Source organism: Miscanthus floridulus, chromosome 2, assembly GCF_019320115.1.
Source record: "Miscanthus floridulus cultivar M001 chromosome 2, ASM1932011v1, whole genome shotgun sequence".
Classification (NCBI taxonomy): Eukaryota; Viridiplantae; Streptophyta; class Magnoliopsida; order Poales; family Poaceae; genus Miscanthus; species Miscanthus floridulus.
The window spans coordinates 165,408,575-165,428,898 of NC_089581.1; the positions used below are offsets into that span (position 1 = coordinate 165,408,575).

General features: G+C 41.9%; 1 protein-coding gene across 1 annotated transcript; it reads right to left on the reverse strand.

The window, feature by feature from the left end:
• Positions 1 to 19,266: 19,266 nt before the first annotated feature.
• On the reverse strand, positions 19,267 to 19,971 carry LOC136540470 (auxin-induced in root cultures protein 12-like). Its single transcript, XM_066532476.1, has one exon. It carries the CDS (start codon positions 19,969 to 19,971, stop codon positions 19,267 to 19,269), a length of 705 nt encoding a protein of 234 aa, XP_066388573.1.
• Between the last annotated feature and the right edge of the window lie 353 nt (positions 19,972 to 20,324).

A 20,324-nucleotide genomic window follows, 5' to 3' on the forward strand; every position in this document is an offset into this window, starting at 1 on the left:
AGGCTTGCCAGAAGGCATGTCGAAGACCCACTTGTGCATGAGGAAGGCCTGAGGCTATCCACAGAGTTACCCAATCGGGAGCTTGGTCCTTGCGAGGGGTTCCTTGCGAGGGCTCCAACGAGGACTAGGGGGAAGCTTGCGTGCTTCTCGATACCTCGGTAAAAATACCGGAGTCATCTATGGGAGTTTGCATATCTCTACCTTGCTCTTTAGCTTCCGCATTTACATTGATTGTATTACTCCTTTTGTGGTAGAGATAGCAACACACTAGCAAAACCATAATTGCGCATTTAGATAGTTTATCTATTGCATAGGTTTTTGCTAGGGTTAGAAAGAGAGGCCATAGTTTAGAGTTAGAATTTTAAGTTGCCTAATTCACCCCCCCTCTTAGGCATCATGGTCCCCTACACTAATTATCAATGAGCTCCATTCAATAGAATTAACAAAGCTAGATGATGCGGACATCGTGAGGAAGATCATCTCCGTGCTACCACAAAAAAAATATGCAAGCATCATCATCATCCTTCACAACATGGAGGACTTGAGCACCATGACCCCGCCCATAGTCATTGGCAAGATTGTGGTATTTGAAATATCATGGAAGATGGATCAAGAAGAAGCCTCGTCATCAAGCAAAGGCAAAGCTCTCGCATGTAGTGAGAAAAAGAAGATGAAGGGCAAGTAAGTTGAGATAAGCTCAAACTCAAGCTCCTCAAGTGAAGATGAAGAAGAAGATGAGGGTGATGATGATGATGAAGATTCAAGTGATGATGATCAATCTTCCTCCTCCACCTCCGTCCTTGATGAAGAATCAATCAAACTTATCAACAAGGTGGAGAAGATGGTTCAAAGGCTCAATGTCAACTATGTGCCCATCCAAATTCAAGATTTCTTCTTCACCAATCAAAGAAATGAGCAAAGCATGAAAGGATGCTATGGATGCGGTGAGTTGAGACACTTTGTGGAAGTTTGTCCAAACAAGCCCACACCCAATACAAAGAAGAAGGCATGCAAGGACAAAGCCCTCAGATCAATAAGGTCATGGGTTGATTCTTCAAGTGAAGAAGAAGACCGTCACAAGAGGCGAGGCCACAAGCACTCTTCATCAAGCTCTTCTCGTGTGTGCCTTATGGCATGAGGTAACGAAAGCTCATCCTCTAGTGAGAGTGATAGTGATGATGAAATGCCTTCTTATGATGAAATTATGCAACAAAATCTTAATTATGCTAAAGTTTGCACTAGTCAGCAAAAGAAGCTCAAAAAATTAAAAGAAAAGCTAGATAGTTCACAAGAAGCATACAAAACTTTGCATGAATAATATGAGAACTTTGCTAATCTCAATGTTGAACTATCTACTAAAATTGAGCAACTTGAGGCTAGTGCAACAACAAATGCATGCACAATCAATGATGAGCAACTTGTAAAGAAAAATGAAAAATTAAAAGAAAAGTTAGTTAGATCACAAGATGCTTATAAAAGTTTGCTTGCTAAAATGGAAACCATGTGCAAACATTGTGATGACCTAACTATTAAAGTTGCTAATCTTGAAGCCGTTGATACAACCCCCACCAAGGCATCTAAAAAGAAAAGTTCCATCTTTAACATGCCTAAAAAGGATGTCTCTACTTCTTATAATGATTTATGTTTAGACTCATCTTTGTGCAACCAAGTTTATGTTGAGAAAGTTGTTGTAGATACATGCACACAAGAGGTTGCAAAGGAGAATGAGCAACTCAAGCAAGAAGTAGCTCGCCTCACCAAGGACTTGGCTCAAGTGAAAGGCAAGGCGAAGCAAGCCCAACTTCATCAAGATAACACCATCAAGGGAGTGAAGAAGCTTGATGAAGGACAAACCATAGTTTGCTACGTATGCCACAAGGAAGGTCACAAGTCCTATGAGTGCAAGGTGAAGAATGGGGGAGGAGCAAAGAAGAAAGAGAAGAAGCAAACAAGCAAGCTCTCCAATACCTACACCAACAAGGTGGACAAGAAGGCCTCCACACCATACTTGTTAAAGAAGAAGAAAAATAACAAGGTGGTGGCCATCAAGGTGAACAAGCAAGCCAACAATGGGGTCAAATGCTTTTGGGTGCCAAAGGAAATCATTTCCAACATGAAGAGCACCAAGAAGGTTTGGATCTCAAAAGGGAAGTGAAAAGTCCGATGGACGTCGGGGAATTTGGAGACTTGGCAAAGTATGGATGCATTTCATGGCGTCAATCATGATTGACAAAATCATTGCCAAGTGGGTTAGTGAATACTATGAATCCAAATTCCCCTTCCCATATTAGGTAACTAGATTCAATTTGCTTCAAGTGGTACTAGATTTAATTTTCTACTAGTGGCATCTTTAAGCATCTAGTTACTTTTCATGCCTAGGTTTGCATTTGCATGCTTATTTCTTTTTTGTCATGCATACACTAGGTATATCTTATGGTAGGCTTGCTCGGTTTCATTCTTATTCCTTGGAGCAATCCTACATGGTTCAAAATTGTTTAGGAGCTCGGCACATAGCTTGTCTTTCTATTGTTTATCTAATATGTGCCAAAGTCCAAACTATAGATAATTTCTCCCGAATATCATCTTCAAAAATAATTCTCACATTTATGTGATGTCATCTTTCAAGTGGTATTATTGATTCTAAAATCAATGTGCATGTCTTCTATAAGTATTCCACACTTATGTGCACAAATTTTGGGGGAGGTTACTCTACAGGTTGGATGCTTTGAGACTAACACATTTTCAAGCTTATCATGTGTGTAGTAGTCCCATTGCAAGGAAAATGGAGTCCCTGGAGTTAAGCATCATACTTCAAATATCCACCACCGATTACAAGTGGTAGAAATCAAATTGGTTTCCATATGTGGTATTTCTAAACCGATATCATCATGTTGATTTCATCTTGATATTTATATGCTTTCTCCATGCATTATATAGATTAAATTCCCTTGTGCAATTTTTTTTGCCAATTATGCATATGCTTTGCCTTCTATCATATGCATGCATATATTTAGGGGGAGCTTAGTCTATATAATGTGAGAGTCAAATTTTGTGACCTATTCCACTCTACATACAAAGGATCACAAAGTTTGACCCTCCCTTGTGCTACTAAAGTCTTCCTTTTCGGTGTTTGATTCCAAAGGGGGGGAATTTAGAGGACCAAAAGAAAGCATTAATTTGTAGGATCAAAAGCTAGATCATAATAATTTACAAGTGGAAATGGTCTACAAGTGGAAATGGTCCAAGAAAGAGAGGATAGTGGATTATGGATTAGTCTATGTAATTGGAAAAATTTGTAGGAAGCAAGGCATAAATCCATAATGCCACATAGGGACATTTGCAAGGGCAATATAAGTTTTTATGTGGTATCCTTTAGTTTTACAAATAGTATCTTTTAGCATCATATAACCTTGCCCCTTGCATTGCATCCTAGCAAGTAGGTAGTGTTTTAAATTTTAAAATTCTATTATTTGCTTGCTTTGGTCATGTTGTCATCAATCACCAAAAAGAGGGAGATTGTAAGGAAAATGGACCCTAGGCCCATTTAATTTGGATTTTGGTGTTTGATGACCAACACAACTAAGTTGGACTAATGAATTTGCAAGTGATTGTTTTGTAGCTCAATAGGGTGCAAGACGTGACTTGGACGAAGGCGACGTGATGATCCGATGATCAACACCATAAGCAAGACCCTAGGAGCACAAGAGAAGACCTAAGATATCAAACAAAGTCTAAGCATGAAGATAGGAATCAAGCCGTACGTAAGATCACGAAGAAACAAGCTCATAGAGGTGACCGGACGCACAACCAAACACTAGCGGAAAGCGACCAGACGCTCCAATCAAGAGGCTCGGCAACAGGTGTTAGCAGCAGCGATCGGACGCTAGCGGCAAATCGACCGGACACAGAACAGTAGCGTCCGATCGAGTATAGAAAGGTTCCAGAGCGGCAAAATTGTGACCGGACGCGTCTGGTGGCATGTGACCGGACGCTGGCAGCATCCGATCAGTTGATCGCGGCTCTGATGGTCAGGATGACCGGACGTGTCTGGTCAGGACATGATCAGTGTCCGATCAGTAGCAGAAAAGCAGGATTTCGTCCCGAACGGCTACTTTCTCAGTGGGGCTTATAAATACAACCCCCAACCGGCCAAATAAGTAGTGTCGAGCTAAGGAAACATACCAAGGGTGTTGATACACCATTTTAGTGATCTCCACTTGCATAGTGCTTAGTGTTTTATTAGGTGATTGGCATAGGTGCTTTGCGAAGTGCTTAGGTTGATTAGACCACCGCTTATGCGCTTGCTCTCGGTTTAGGCCTGTGTTTAGTTAGGTTGCTTGCCTCTTACCACTCGGTGCTTGCGCGCACCATTGTTGTATATCAGAGGGACTTACAGTCTTGCGAGATCACACCAGCCGCGTTTGTGGTGTGGCCGCCACCGTGTACCAGAGGAAACAAGGCCCACGGTGCTTCGGCCAGAAGTTTAATAGTGAAGACGGCGGGAGCATCCGGGAGAGGCTTGTCGGAAGGCACGTCAGAGACCCACTTGCGCGTGGGTAAGGCCCAAGGCTATCCACAGAGTTACCCCACCGAGAGCTTGGCCCTTGCAAGGGATTCCTTGCGAGGGGCTCCAACGATGACTAGGAAGAAGCTTGCGCGCTTCTCGATACCTTGATAAAAATACCAGAGTCATCGACAGGAGTTTGTATATCTCTACCTTGCTCTTTTGTTTCCGCATTTACATTGATTGCATTACTCCTTTTGCGGTAGAGATAGCAACACATTAGCAAAACCGTAGTTGCACATTTAGATAGTTTGTCTTTTGCATAGGTTTTTGCTAAGGTTAGAAAAAGAGGCCATAGTTTAGAGTTAGAATTTTAAGTTGCCTAATTCACCCCCCCTCTTAGGTGTCACAGTCCACTTCAGAGATGATGATGAGGATGACCTGCGCAAGGATGCCGAGGAGCTATTAGGCCATAGCGTTCAAGCTCCCATCGATGTCGGCGATGATCAAGAAGGTGGGGTAGCTAACGTCGGAGAAGGGGACGAGGACGAGAATAGCGCCAAGCGCTCACGTCCCTGTACCTCGGTAGTGTGGCTAGATTTTAAGAAGCTCTTCAAAAAAGTGAATGGTAAGAAAGTCAGGTATGGAGCTAAGTGCATCCATTGCTCTAAAGAATACTCTGCTCTCTCTAGTGGTGGCACTGGTCACCTTAGCCGACATAGGGATAAATGCCCAAGGAGGAGTGAAAAACTCACATGTCTCAATCACAGATCTATTTTAATCCTGATGGTAGTATGTGTAATTGGGAGTACTGTCCTATTGTTTCTCGTACTCAACTGGTTCGATTGCTTGCTAGGCTTGATGTTCCTGTCTCTTTGGGAGAATCTGATGCATTTGAAGAGTACATTAAAACTGCTCATAATCCTAAATATGTTCCAATCTCTAGGCAAACTACCACTAGAGACATGTTTAAATACTTCACTGATTGCAAGGCTAAGCTTGTTGAGACTGTTAGTTCTACTGGTGTTAATTGTGTGTGTCTAACCTCTAATATTTGGTCTAGTAGTGCTAAAGAGGACTACCTTAGTATTGTTGCTCACTACATAAACTCTGATTGGCAACTAAAGAAGAGAGTGCTTGGTCTTAGGCTTATTGATTGTTCCCACAATGGACAAAACATTGCTAATCATGTTGCATATGTGCTTGCTGATTATGGTTTGCCTAAAAAAGTGTTTGCTGTTACTTTGGACAATGCATCATCTAATGTATCAGCCATGCGTAAACTTAGACATGTGCTGTCTAAATATCTTGGTATTGAGGTTGTAGATGATCCTGTTGAATCACAATAAGACAATGTATCATCCCTTACTACAGTTAATTCAATGTTCTTGCATCAGTGTTGTGCATGTCATATTATCAATCTGATTGTTAAGGAGGCCCTTGAGGCTCTTAAGCCTTTGATTGAAATATTTAGAACTTCAATATCATTTTTAAACTCATCTAACTAGAGAACACATAGTGATGCTAGAGAGCATGCTAATTTCATTCGTAAGTTGCATGAAACAACTAGAGCAAATATTGAAAGAATGAATAAAAAGTATAGAATTGCTGGTAATAAAGGTAGAAAAGAAATTAAACTTGAACCGGGTGATTTGGTTTGGTTACATCTGAGAAAAGATAGATTTCCTAAGCTACGTAAGTCTAAATTAATGCCAAGAGCAGCTGGTCCTTATAAGATAATTGAGAAAATAAATGATAATGCCTACAAACTTGAGTTGCCACCTGAGTTCGGGGTTAGTCCCACCTTTAACATTACAGATTTAAAACCTTATTTGGGAGAAAAAGATGAGCTTGAGTCAAGGACGACTCGGTTTCAAGAGGGGGAGGATGAGGACATCACTCCTTTAGATGTACCTGCTGATCCTCCAACTGTTATGCAAGGTCCAATGACCCGAGCTCGAATACGTCAACTCAATTTAGAGGTAAGCTCGTTCTTAAGCGATCCTTTTCATACTTTTGAGAATATACTACTACCTAATGATGTTATCTTACTTAGGAACATAGGAGAGGGTTATGAGGAACTTGGAGAATGGTATAGAGGTGGAGAAGACTAGCAAGGATGACCAACACAAGCTGGAGGCCCAGCCCAACTCGACTTCGACTCTGCCGCGGCCTTTAGGACCAGTCAGCAGTAAAACAAACATCCAGGATGCATCAGACTCCATTTTTTATGATCCACATATGGTTGGAAAGCTAATTCCATAAGCTAACTAATGGCTTTGGTTTGAGGAACAAATTCCACGGGAATCATCAGGAATCATTGAAACAAGTCAGAGTCTAGAATCTATCAGGGTGTTGTGTCACCGTTTTTGGTCTGTTGGGCTGTGTATCGTCTGTGAACCATTAGGGGGCGCGTCCAGGGGTATTTGCATGACCCTAGAGTCTTCATAAACAGCTGCCACCCCTCCATTAGGGTTTGGGGATTTTGCTTAGAATAATCTGTCAATAACAGTTTTGCCATTCATCGGTTTGTGAGACCCCAACATCGTGAGATTAATCATTCATCTGCAATTTGGTTGTTTTCTTTCTTGTTTTTGCTTGTGTTCTTCGTTGTGCAGCAGGGGTTAGCCTTCTTGGCGAGGTCAACTAGAACCATATCTCGGTTGATGACCAGAGGAGTTGTGGTGCTAAGATTGTAGGGTTCAATCTTTCGATCTGAAACCAGATCGGTATGTCATTCTCCACCATAATGATAGTTACCTCTACTTGATGGAAGATCGGGAACCCCATCCCCATTAAGTGGTATTTAGAGCTAAGGTATACCATCAGGTTCACATTTATCCTCTAATTTTGAGTGTTTCGCATTCGTCCCATAGTCCAGTGCCATACTCGTTTTTTTCCTGTCTTCGAACCTTCCGCGCCATAGCCTTTGCATATTTCAGTTTCAAAGCCTGTCGTATTGAGTTTGTGTCCTGGTCAAGGTCTTGTTGCTAGTTAGGTCATGTTAGAGTCTAGTTTGTGTGTTTTCCTCCATCGTTTCCATCAAATCCATGCTGTCGTGACTAATTTTATGCGTATTGTTCCTGTTTTGTCCTCTATTTCAGAGCCAGTTCTTAAAACAACCATAACTTTCGCATACGAACTCCGATTGAAACATTCCAATATCAAAATTGATCAGAATTTTTTTGGAACCGTGTGTCCCTGGCATTGCCAGGTTTGGCAAAATTAGTTTTTCAAAAAACAGCTTAGAAGACCGTCTTTTTGAGTCCGAAAGCTTTTTCTAAATTTTGAGCACATCTTCTGAATTCTCCATAGGCCACGTCTTTCACTTATTTAAGCTTAAATTTTTTGTAGTTACTTCTTGTGTGCTTCTAAGTGAAAAAATATCAAAAAAATTAAAAGAAAAAGTCAAAGTTTCCCAAAAAAACAACGACATCCCAAAAAAAATAGAAAAGAGAAGGGCAAAAGAGGAACAATATCTAAAGGAGCATATAGAGAAGGTTAAAGTGAGTTGTGTTGGCATGTGTTGTCTGATGCCTTATTCGTGTTGCTCTTGCTATCCACCATACTTGTTTGTCACACACCTGGCACTTGGAATATTTTAGACCAGCAACGAGAAGAATTACTTTGGACTATAATTTAGCATTACTTTCTATTACTGACTTGTGCGCCAAATATACATATTATTCTTTCTGTGCCTTCCAAGCTCCACAAACTCTTCAGATCAGTATAGAAAAAGGCCCTTGCAATCTCGGTGCCACTGCCTCATAGGTATCACGAACCAGCCGCCGGTTGTACCGCCCACTGCTTGCGTTGGTAAGAACTTTGTAAGAGCTTGGTAAGACGCTTTCACTTGCTGTGAAAAGTGACACCACTGCAACCACATAGTCATTTGGTAGGGATGACTTTCACAGTTTGTTCCTATTTTTATGTTTACAATGGAAGGAGATGATCAGACTGGACATAACAATCCCAAGGATTTCAATGAGTGTGTCAGCCAAGAGCAACTGCAAGCTGCTGTAGAGAATACCCAAAAAGGATGAATGAGGCCATCAGGAAGGCCGTCACTGACGCACTCATTGAACTCAACATTGGCAACAACATGGAGAGATTGGAGAAATGAATTTCCACGCTAACCGACAAGGTTACTGAGTTGGAAACCTTTGTGGCGGTCAACAACGATGTCTCTGGCAGCAACACCGATGGTCTCTTGCCAGAAGACACGGTGTATGATGCCAATGGGTACATAGATCGAGCAGCCTCCCGACAAGCAAGATTACGATGACGTCTTCGCCGCAACATGATAGGTATGGGTGGTGTCCACCACCATCAAGGTGATAATCATCGTGTGCCCTATGATCCTTATGCTAAGATTAAGTTCACAATACCATCTTTTTCGGGTCATTATGATGCTGAGGGATATCTTGATTGGGAGATGATAGTAGAACAAAAGTTTAGTGCCTACCTTGTGCATGAGCAACATAGAGTTCGACAAGCTACTAGTGAGTTTAAGGACTTTGCCATTATTTGGTGAAATGGGCTAGCTGCACAGGATACTTTACCTGGTATGTGGGAAGAACTTAAGATAACTATGCGTGATCGTTTTGTTCCTCCTTATCATAGAGACTTGCGTAAGAAATTGATGCGTTTAAAACAAGGAGAGAAATATGTACAGGATTACTATGGTGAGCTCCAAAAGGGATTGATGCGTTGTTGTATTGTGGAGGGGAACGAAGATTCCATTTGTCATTTTTATTCAGGTTTGAGGTGCGAGATTCAGGACATTGTTGATTATAAAGAATTTCACACTGTCAACCAGTTGTTTCAGTTTGCTATGCTTGCAGAAAAGTAATTGTAGGGGCATGAACAGCAGAGCAAGAGCAAGGTCAGCACCACATACACACCATGCTCGGCACCATCTTTGGGGCTAACCAAGCTAACCACTTTTTGGGCACCTCCACCAGTGAGCAAGCGACCAGCAGCCTTGGGAGTTACCGCTACACCTAAGGCACCTCCTGCACAACCTTTAGATTTAGGTAAAAATTCTTTGCAAGTGCCAGCCAAGAGTGCCTCATCCGTTGCATCGACGGGATGCACTTCGGGCATTTAGTGCCATCGCTGCCATGGAATTGGCCATGTGCAGAAGGACTACCCAAGTCAGCAAGCATACATTGCTATAGAAGATGGTTACATCAGCACCTCTGACATTGAAGATGAAGAAGACAAAGATACAGATGAGGAGGGTGGCAAAGTCCTTGGTGATGAGGACACGGCGGCCTATAGGAGCATCATTGTACATCGGGTGCTCAGTACACAAGTACAACAACCTATGAAGCTACAACGCCATAACTTGTTCTAGATTTTCTTCGTCATCAGCAACCGTCGAGCACGTGTCATTATTGATGGAGGTAGCTGCAATAATTTGGTGAGTTCTGATTTGGTCAATAAGTTTGGCTTGACCACACGCCCGCACCCATATCCATATCATATTCAGTGGCTAAATGATTCTAGAAAAGCAAAGGTAACACAAACTTGTAGAGTTTTATTTTACATTGGTTCTTATGTTGATTTTGTTGATTGTGATATGGTACCTATGCAAGCATGTTCACTCTTATTGGGTCATCCTTGGGAACATGATAATGATGCTACACACCATGGTAGAAGTAATAAATACACTTTTGTGCATAAAGGAAAGAAAATTACTTTGGTACCTTTGACCTCTGCTCAAATTGTACAAGCTGATAGAGAACGCGCTGCTAGTTTGAATGATGTTCAATCTAAAAATCAGCAAGTTGCTAATTCTATTCTCCCACCTAAAAAGGATAAGTCTATATCTATTTCTAAGGCCAAGGGGATTAAATTGAAGGGTGGTGTTATGCTTGCAATAAAATGTGACTTTGCTGAAATTTTTGATGATGATATTTGCTATGCTTTGGTATGCAAACGAGCTATGTTTTCGCTTGATGATATTGTTAGTTCAGTGCCTCCTGCTATCACTAACCTTTTGTAGGAGTATGAGGAAATTTTTCTAGCCAAGATACCCCTAGGCTGCCACCTATGAGAGGGATAGAGCATCAAATCGATTTGATTCCGGGAGCAACCTTGCCCAACCGTGCTGCCTATCGAACCAATCCTGAGGAGACTAAGGAAATTCAATGGTAAGTCCAAGACCTTTTGGACCATGGGTATGTACGTGAAAGCCTTAGTCCTTGTGCCGCTCCTGCACTTTTGGTTCCTAAGAAAGATAGAACTTGGCGTATGTGTGTTGATTGTAGAGCCATCAATAATATTACTATTCGATATTATTGTCCTATTCCTAGGCTAGACGACATGCTTGATGAGTTGTGTGGCTCTATAATTTTCACCAAGATTGACTTACGAAGTGGCTACCACCAAATTAGAATGAAACTTGGAGATGAATGGAAAACCGTGTTTAAAACCAAATTCGGGTTGTATAAGTGGTTAGTAATGCCTTTTGGTTTGACAAATGCACCTAGCACTTTCATGCGCTTAATGAATGAGGTTTTAAGAGCTTTTATTGGTTGTTTTATGGTAGTTTACTTTGATGATATATTTATTTATAGCAAGCCTTTTGTTGAACATATGGATCACTTACGCGCTGTTTTTAAAGCTTTACGTGATGCACGATTATTTGGTAACCTTTAGAAGTGTATCTTTTGCATGGATCGAGCTTCTTTTCTTGGCTATGTTGTAACTCCATAGGGAATTAAGGTGGACGAGATGAAAATTAAAGCCATAAAGAGCTGGTCGGTTCTCCAAACCGTCACATAGGTGAGGAGTTTTCTTGCTCTTGCAGGATTCTACCGCTGCTTCATCAAATATTTCAGCACCATTGCTGTCCCATTGCATAAGTTGACAAAGAAAGGGGTGGTGTTTCATTGGGGAAAGGCACATGAGGAGTCCTTTGACACTTTGAAGGATAAGCTCACACACTCACCATTGCTGCAACTTCCAAACTTTGGTAAGACTTTTGAGCTAGAATGTGATGCTAGTGGAGTTGGCATTGGGGGTGTTTTGATGCAAGATGGTAAACCCATTGCTTACTTTAGTGAAAAATTGCATGGCCTTGTTCTGAATTATTCCCCGTATGATAAGGAATTGTATGCACTTGTCTGTTCTTTAGAGATGTGGCGTCATTATTTGTGGACTAAAGAATTTGTTATTCATGCTGATCATGAATCGCTTAAGTATCTTTGCTCTCAACATAATCTGAATCATAGGCATGCTAAATGAGTTGAATTTATTAAATCTTTTCCTTATATTATCAAACACAAGAAAGGGAAGGATAATGTGATTGTTGATGCTTTGTCTAACTCTAGATGATATACCTTGCTGTCCCAACTTGATTGTCGGATTTTTGCGCTTGAATCAATAAAAAACAATATGCGCTTGATCCTTATTTTAAGGATGTGTTGCTGAATTATAGAGAGGGACGTACATGGAATAAGTTTATTATCAATAATGGGTTTTTGTTTAGTGCTAACCGCCTATGCATTCCAGTTGGCTCTGTTCATCTTTTGTTGTTGCAGGAGGCGGATTGATATGACATTTTGGTGCCAAGAAGACGGAGGAGGTGCTGTCCACATATTTCTTTTGGCCAAGGATGAGGCGAGATGTAGAACGGTACGTGGTTTGGTGCGCTACATGTCAAAAAGCTAAGTCACGGTTGAACCCACATGGTTTGTATATGCCTCTTCCTATTCCTTCTACTCCTTGGGTTGATATATCTATGGATTTTGTGTTGGGTTTGCCAAGGACTAAGAGGGGGAGGGATAGTATTTTTGTGGTGGTTGATCATTTTTCTAAGATGGCATATTTTATTCCTTGTCATAAGAGTGACGATGTTGTTCATATTGCTGACCTTTTCTTTCAAAAAATCATTCGCTTGCATGGTATGCCATCTACTATTGTTTTAGATCGCGATGCAAAATTCTTGAGCCATTTTTGGCGCACTTTATGGAATAAATTGGGGATCAAGCTGTTGTTTTCTACAACCTGTCATCCCCAAAGTGATGGGCAAACTGAGGTAGTGAATCAAACATTATCCACCATGTTGAGAGCAATTTTGAACCACAATTTGAAGATGTGGGAAGAGTTTTTGCCGCATGTGGAGTTTGCATATAATAGGGCGGAACATTCCACCACCAAGGTAAGTCCCTTTTAGGTAGTGTATGGTTTTAACCCCTATACTCCTATTGATCTTTTGCCTTTACCTACCACTGAGAGAACCCATAGTGATGCTAGAGAGTGTGCTGATTTCATTCATAAGTTGCATAAAACAACTAAAGCAAATATTGAAAGAATGAAAGAAAAGTATAGAATTGCTCGTAGTAAAGGTAGAAAAGAAATTAAACTTGAACTGGGTGATTTGGTTTGGTTACATCTGAGAAAAGATAGATTTCCTGAGCTGCGTAAGTCTAAATTAATGCCAAGAGCAGCTAGTCCTTATAAGATAATTGAGAAAATAAATGATAATGCCTATAAACATGAGTTGCCACCCGAGTTTAGGGTTAGTCACACCTTTAACATTGTAGATTTAAAACCTTATTTGGGACAAAAAGATGAGCTTGAGTCGAGGATGACTTAGTTTCAAGAGGGGGGAGGATGAGGACATCACTCCTTTAGATGTACCCGCTGATCCTCCAACTGTTATGCAAGGTCCAATGACCTGAGCTCGAATGCGTCAACTCAATTTAGAGGTGAGCTCGTTATTAAGCGATTATTTTCATACTTTTGGGAATAGACTATTACCTAATGATGTTATCTTGCTTAGGAACATATAAGAGGGTTATGAGGAATTTGGAGAAAGGTATAGAGGTGGAGAAGACCAGCAAGGACGACCAACACAAGCTGGAGGCCCAGCCCAACTCGACTTCGACTCTGTCTCGGCCTACAGGACCAATCAGTAGTAAAACGGACGCCCAGGACGCATCCGAACTCCATTTTCAATGATCCACATATGGTTGGAAAGCTAATTCCATAAGCTAACTAATGGATTTGGTTTGAGAAATAAATTCCATAGGAATTAATAGGAATCGTTGAAACAAATCAGAGTCCAGAATCTGTCAGGGTGTTGTGTCACCGTTTTTGGTCCGTTGGGCCGTGTATCGTCTGTGAACCATTAGGGGCATGCCCAGGGGTCTTTGCATGACCCTAGAGTCTTCATAAACAGCTGCCACCCCTCTATTAGGGTTTGCTGGTTTTGCTTAGAATAATCTGTAAAGAACAATTTTGCCGTTCATCGGTTTGTGAGACCCTAACATCGTGAGATTAATCACTCATCCACAATTTGATTGTTTTCTTTCTTGTTCTTGCTTGTGTTCTTCATTGCGCATACAGGGGTTAGCCTTCTTGGCGAGGTCAACCAGAACCGTGTCTCGATTGATAACCAGAGGAGTTATGGTGCTAAGATTATAGGGTTTGATCTTTCGATCTGAAGCCGGATTGGTGTGTCATTCTCCGCCACAACGATAGTTACCTCTACCTGACAGAAGATCGGGAACCCCATCCCCATTATCTCTCCTCTACGACTGCGATGCAGTGATGATGACTCTCCTCTCCTCTCTTGCCTCCGACCTCCTCTCTTCTTCTTGCCCTCCGGTGGCCTCTTGAGCCACCGCTGACTGGCACTAGCACATGGCATGTCCATGTATACACCTCTTCTTGATCTCGCTTCATCATTATAGCCTTGTCCTACTAGTCATCTCTGTTCCAACAGTCATCACCGCTGTCGACCTCACCGTATCCGTGCTTCGTCGACATCGCTGGCGATTCTGGTATGACTAACCCTAACCCTAACCCTTGCCCTAACCCTAACCCTAACCCTAGATCTATACTAACTCTTTGTTTTTCTGAAGCAGTTGAGGAACCAGGGCACCGATGCATGACTAGATTCAATGACGACATGGTTGAGGTCGGTACCAACTAAGAGAGGCGGTTGTGTGGGTTGGCCAGAGATGATGACGAGGACGACCTAAGTGAGGACACCAAGGAGCTATTAGGCCATAGCGGTCAAGGTCCCATCGATGTCGGTGATGATCAAGAAGGTGGGGCAGCTAACATCGGGGAAGGGGACGAGGACGAGAATAGCGCCAAGTGCTCACGTCCCTCTACCTCAGCGGTGTGGCTAGATTTTAAGAAGCTCTTCAAAAAAGTGAATGGTAAGAAAGTCAGGTATGGAGCTAAGTGCATCCATTGCTCTAAGGAATACTCTACTCTCTCTAGTGGTGGCACTGGTCACCTCAGCCAGCATAGGGATAAATGCCCTAGGAGGCGTGAAAAAACTCGCATGTCTCAATCACAGATCTATTTTAATCCTGATGGTAGTATGTGTAATTGGGAGTACTGTCCTATTGTTGCTCGTACTCAACTTGTTTAATTGCTTGCTAGGCTTGATGTTCCTGTCTCTTTGGAAGAATCTAATGCATTTGAAGAGTACATTAAAACTGCTCATAATCCTAAATATGTTCCAGTTTCTAGGCAAACCACCACTAGACACATGCTGAAATACTTCACTGATTGCAAGGCTAAGTTTGTTGAGACTGTTAGTTCTGCTGGTGTTAATTATGTGTGTCTAACCTCTGATATTTGGTCTAGTAGTGCCAAAGAGGACTACCTTAGTGTTGTTGCTCACTACATAAACTCTGATTGGCAACTAAAGAAGAGAGTGATTGATCTTAGGCTTATTGATTGTTCCCACAATGGACAAAACATTGTTGATCGTGTTGCATATGTGCTTGCTGATTATGGTTTGACTAAAAAAGTGTTTGCTGTTACTTTAGACAATGCATCATCTAATGTATCAGCCATGCGTAAACTTAGACCTATGTTGTCTAAATATCTTAGTATTGAGGTTGTAGATGATCCTGTTGAATCACAATCAGACAATGTATCATCCCTTACTACAGTTAATTCAATGTTCTTGCATCAGCATTATGCATGTCATATTATCAATCTGATTGTTAAGGAGGCCCTTGAGGCTCTTAAGCCTTTGATTGAAATATTTACAACTACAATATTATTTTTAAACTCATCTAACCAGAGAATTGCTGCATATAAAAGTTACTGCATTGCCACTGGTGTTAGGCCTAGAAAGTTTCAGCTGGACATGGAAGTTAGGTGGAACTCTACATATCTAATGCTTAAACATTTGTTTCCTCATAAGGCCCCATTCACTACTTTCATGCATGCTTAATATCCTAGGGCTGAAGGTGATCAGTTGCTTTTAACTGATGACCATTGGGCTATGGCAGAAAAAATGCTTAAATTTCTTGAATTGTTTTATGATTCTACAGTTGCATTGTCTGGTGTGTACTATCCTACATCTCCACTTATGATTCATTATCTTGTTAAGATTGCTAAACACCTAAAGAATTATGCTAATGATAGTCACATCAGACCTGTGATTCAACCTATGACAGACAAATATAATAAATACTGGAGAGACATACATTTGCTTTATTCTTTTGCATTTATCCTGGACCCTAGAGCTAAAATGAAAGGTTTCAATAGAGTGCTTAGGAGATTGGGTAACCTTACTAGTACAGATTATACTACTTATCAGTTGGGCACTAGAGCTCGACTTACTGATGTCTACAATAAGTATGAGGAAAAATATGGAGTTGTTAGGTTGAGGAGGACTGTCCCTCCTAACCTATCTGGTAAGAAAATGTTTGCTTGGGATAAAATTTATGATGATGATGATGTTTGTGGTTCTGCTGGTGGTACGCATCCTCTAGCTGCTACTCTAAGCATGGCTAGAGATACCTCTACAACTGCCCTGCTGTAGGCTGCAAGTTCTTCAGCTTTTAATGCTTCTGAACTTGTTTCTTACTTGGACTGTGACACTGTGAACCAGTTAGATAATGATTTTAACATCTTGAACTGGTGGCATCAGCACAAACTCACATATTCAGTGCTGTCAATCATGGCTAAAGATGTTTTAACTGTTCCTGTGTCCACCATATCTTCAGAATTCACTTTTAGTATGATTGGCAGGATCATCGAGGAGCGGCGGAGGAAGCTAAAGCCTAAAATGGTGGAGATGCTGACCTGCGCCAAAGATTGGGAGGCTGCAGAAGCAAGGCTGCAACACATGGTGGCGACAAGGAGTTTGAAGAAATATTTGAAGAACTTTATCTTGATTAGTTATTATTTATGTAATGGGACTACAATATTATGGACTGGACTTTGATGTAAGGACAATGAACTTTATAATTAGAGTTGTATTGTACTCTTTTTCCCTGTCTAGGGTTTCTCACAAGGGAGAGTTTTACCTAGACAGGTTTTAATGAGGCAGTCATTGCACCAAAGCTCCATATAAACTGTTATTTTGTTATCTCTGCATGTGTTTGTGTTAACTGTGCTGTGGAATACAAGTTATGTGCTGTTTATTGTAAGTTTAATCTCAATTCAATAAATAAAGTGACATATCTGTTTATCTATCTCAATTTTGTTGAAGTCCTGTGCTCATTCTGAGTCAATTGAGCGGTCAAGCACTTTAGTGCCCGTGCCGGCACGAGCACTACAGTGCTGCTGTTTTCAGTGGCACGGCACGGCACTCCTAAACACTTATAGTGCCGTGCCTGGACCGGTACTTCGGCACGACGGCACTAACAGGCACGGCACGGCTAACCTACCGTGCCGCGTAGTGCCATGTCGTGCCTGGCCGTGCCCGTGCCCGTGCCCGTGCCCGTGCCGTGCCGTTTGGCCAAGTTTAGGTGGAGCGGAGCGCTCTCTCACCTATAGAGAGAGCAGACTTTATTTGTGGTGCATTTGGACTTTGTACAGTGTCGCGTTGAACCTAAGCATAAAGTTTGATTGACTTTTTCTAACGTTCGCTTGCAAGGCACAATAGTCTAGTGTCGATTATAGGGATTTAATGGATCATCACCCTTTATAGTTATATAGCACGGCTGGTCTTTATAACGGGTACAAAGAGTCTACCTGATGTTATATAAGACCAGGTAAAGTCTTCCTTGTCCATTCAGCTATCAGTTATCTTATTACAATATATAGCATTAGAAGAGGCCACCAAGTTTTCCAAGAGTACCTAGAAATACCAAGATTAGTCGAAAATTAAGAGAAAAGAACATACACAGTAGGATTTTATGATGATCTAACAACTTAGTTTATAATAAAACCAATAATTACCATATTAATTGAAAATGTTAGATGTTATATATGGTCATCTAACTATTTACGATATACCAGAGGTAAGTGCCAAATATAATTTAATATAAATAGTAATTCTGAAACAGTAACTTAAGTAAAATACATTAATAGGATTTTCATCATACTCGTTGGAAAAGAAATTATGATAGAGAGTTATGTAAAACACAATTAGTAAAGGCAAGACTTAAATGAAAACAATGAAAAATAATATATAAAGAAAAATATTTAAAAGTCGTCCATATAAATTATAATTATTAATAAATAGCTAAATAAAAATGATAAGAACAGTACTATGATTTTCATATATTGCAAAAACAACTAAATAAAAAAGTTAGTCTAAAAGCAAACTTCACTTTTACTCTCAAGAACTAACAATTACCACATTAACGAGTAAATTTGTATTATTGCGCGTCTGGCTCGGATGATGTGCTAAGAGGACATGAGATTTATACTGGTTCGGGCGGAATGTCCCTACGTCCAGTTCGTTGCTGCTGCTCGTGTTACTAGCACTGAAAAGTTCGTAGTAGAGGTTATAAGCAGACGAGAGAGACAGGTCCCAAGTCTCTGGTAGAAAGAACGAATGGGTACCGAGAGCTCGGTCGCTGCTCGGCTCTGTGTTCGAGGTTCGATGCTAGTTTTTTTTTTCTGATGCTGTGCGATGTCCCTTAATGGGACGCCCTGCTTTTCTTTTTATAGGCTAAGGAAAAGTACGGATTATAATGGGAGAAAAGAGGAGAAACCAAGGGCGATGTCAGGGTCCTTATCGACCAGACGAAATTTGTAAGTCATTTAGTAAAATATTATTGGAACTCAATAAAATATATATCATGTATGACTTCCATGATGTTCTCGACTAGATCTACCCTTAATTGCAACGGTCTAGATCTACCAAAATATATGAAAAAATAATAAAGAAACCAAGTATGGAGAGAGATAATAGTTTAGAATTCAAATAGTGTGATACCTGGTTCTTTTTCGTGGTCATAGAAAACAGGGAAATGAACGGATTATATGCATGCACAAGAGATATCGAAGGCTTAAGCCGATGCCTTGGCACAGATAAACACATCATTGAAGCACTTTTGGTCACTATGATCACGCCTCGCCATATCATCCTGCCCTTTTGTCATAATACTTAGCTCGTCGAGTTGCTCTTTTCTCGAATTCCTAGTCAAAAAGCTTTGGTATCACCATCGATGTCGACGAAGGGGAAACAACCAAACATTTCGTGACAATCTTGGTTAAACTTTAAATAAATAACATTGTTTTCTATAAGCTTATTAGTTAACCTTTTGATAATTTGATTTAGGACAATAACTCAAAATTCCTTATATTTTGAGATGGAAGGAGTACTACTTTAAGAAGTTAATAGCAACAAGAGAAGTATAAACACGATGTAATGTGATGGTTGAAAATGTAAATACATCCATAAAACACATTTATAATTAGCATTTGATGTCCATTATGTACAGCCAATTTCAAACAGAGACAATGTAATAAAGTGTAAACAACCACTGGAGACATTATTTGACGTGGAATTTCAAATTTAGCGGACGGCTCTAAGATCTTCACGGTCGCATGTGATAGCCTTTCATCACCGGCGGGCTTCTCTTTAATCCCCCAAAACTCCTCAAGTTATGACGGTGCACATCGAAGCTGGGTGCCCCTGTGCTTGTGCCGCCACCGCCGGACAAGAAGTCCAGCACCATGGTGCTCTGCATATTTGGCCCGGACATCGGGTGCGGCGCTATTTGCCCGCCGCTGAGCGCGCCGGCCTGCCACACCGTGTTCTGCTGCGTGGAGTTCCCCGGGAGCGCCACCGTTACGTAGATGGTGTACGCGCCGGCCGTGTACTCGGCGACGGGCGCGACGGGCACGTCGAGCTTGAGGGTCCCGTTGGTCAGGGTGGGGGACGTGGTCTCCAGGTAGGTCATCAGGACGGACACCGCGCCGCCGTTGCCGTCCAGCGAGGCGATGAACACGCTGCTGCCGGCCATGCTGCTGGGGCGCTCGGTGTTGATGCCCCAGGCGACCCAGCCGCTGGTGCTCTGCGGCGCCCGGAACGCAAGATCGGCGGTGCCGTTCGTCGGGTGGTACGTCCAGTACAGGCTGGCGCCGAGCACGGGCAGGTCGGTGCACCGCTGGAACGACTGTCCAGGCTGGAAGTTGGCGGGCGCGCAGCCCTGTGCTGCGGCGGCGGCGCCCGCCGCCGCAAACAGCAGCATCACCATTGCCCCGAAGAGGAACCACGCGGGATCGTTCCGTCGAGCCATCGAAAGCAGGATACGTGTGCCGTGGGCGCCTGCGCTCTTGTGCTTGCCTGTGCGCTCCCACTCCAGCGGCGAATGCAGATGCAGTTGTGAGGTTGTTGGAAATTCGGAGCTCGTCCGACTGGTGATGCTTGCGAGAGCGGCAGGGAAGAGAGGTCTGCTATATACACAAGCCAGTGCCCAGTGGGATTACAATTTACAAGCTGAGCACTTGGCGTCGACATCGACAGCGTTTTGCCGTCTCAAACATGATCAGTAGTCAGTATATGCTATTTCTTCAGGTTAACGATATATGTATCGGATCCACCGTCCGCCGTGTCTTATCATCCAAAGCACGGTGATGACTTGGTATCTGC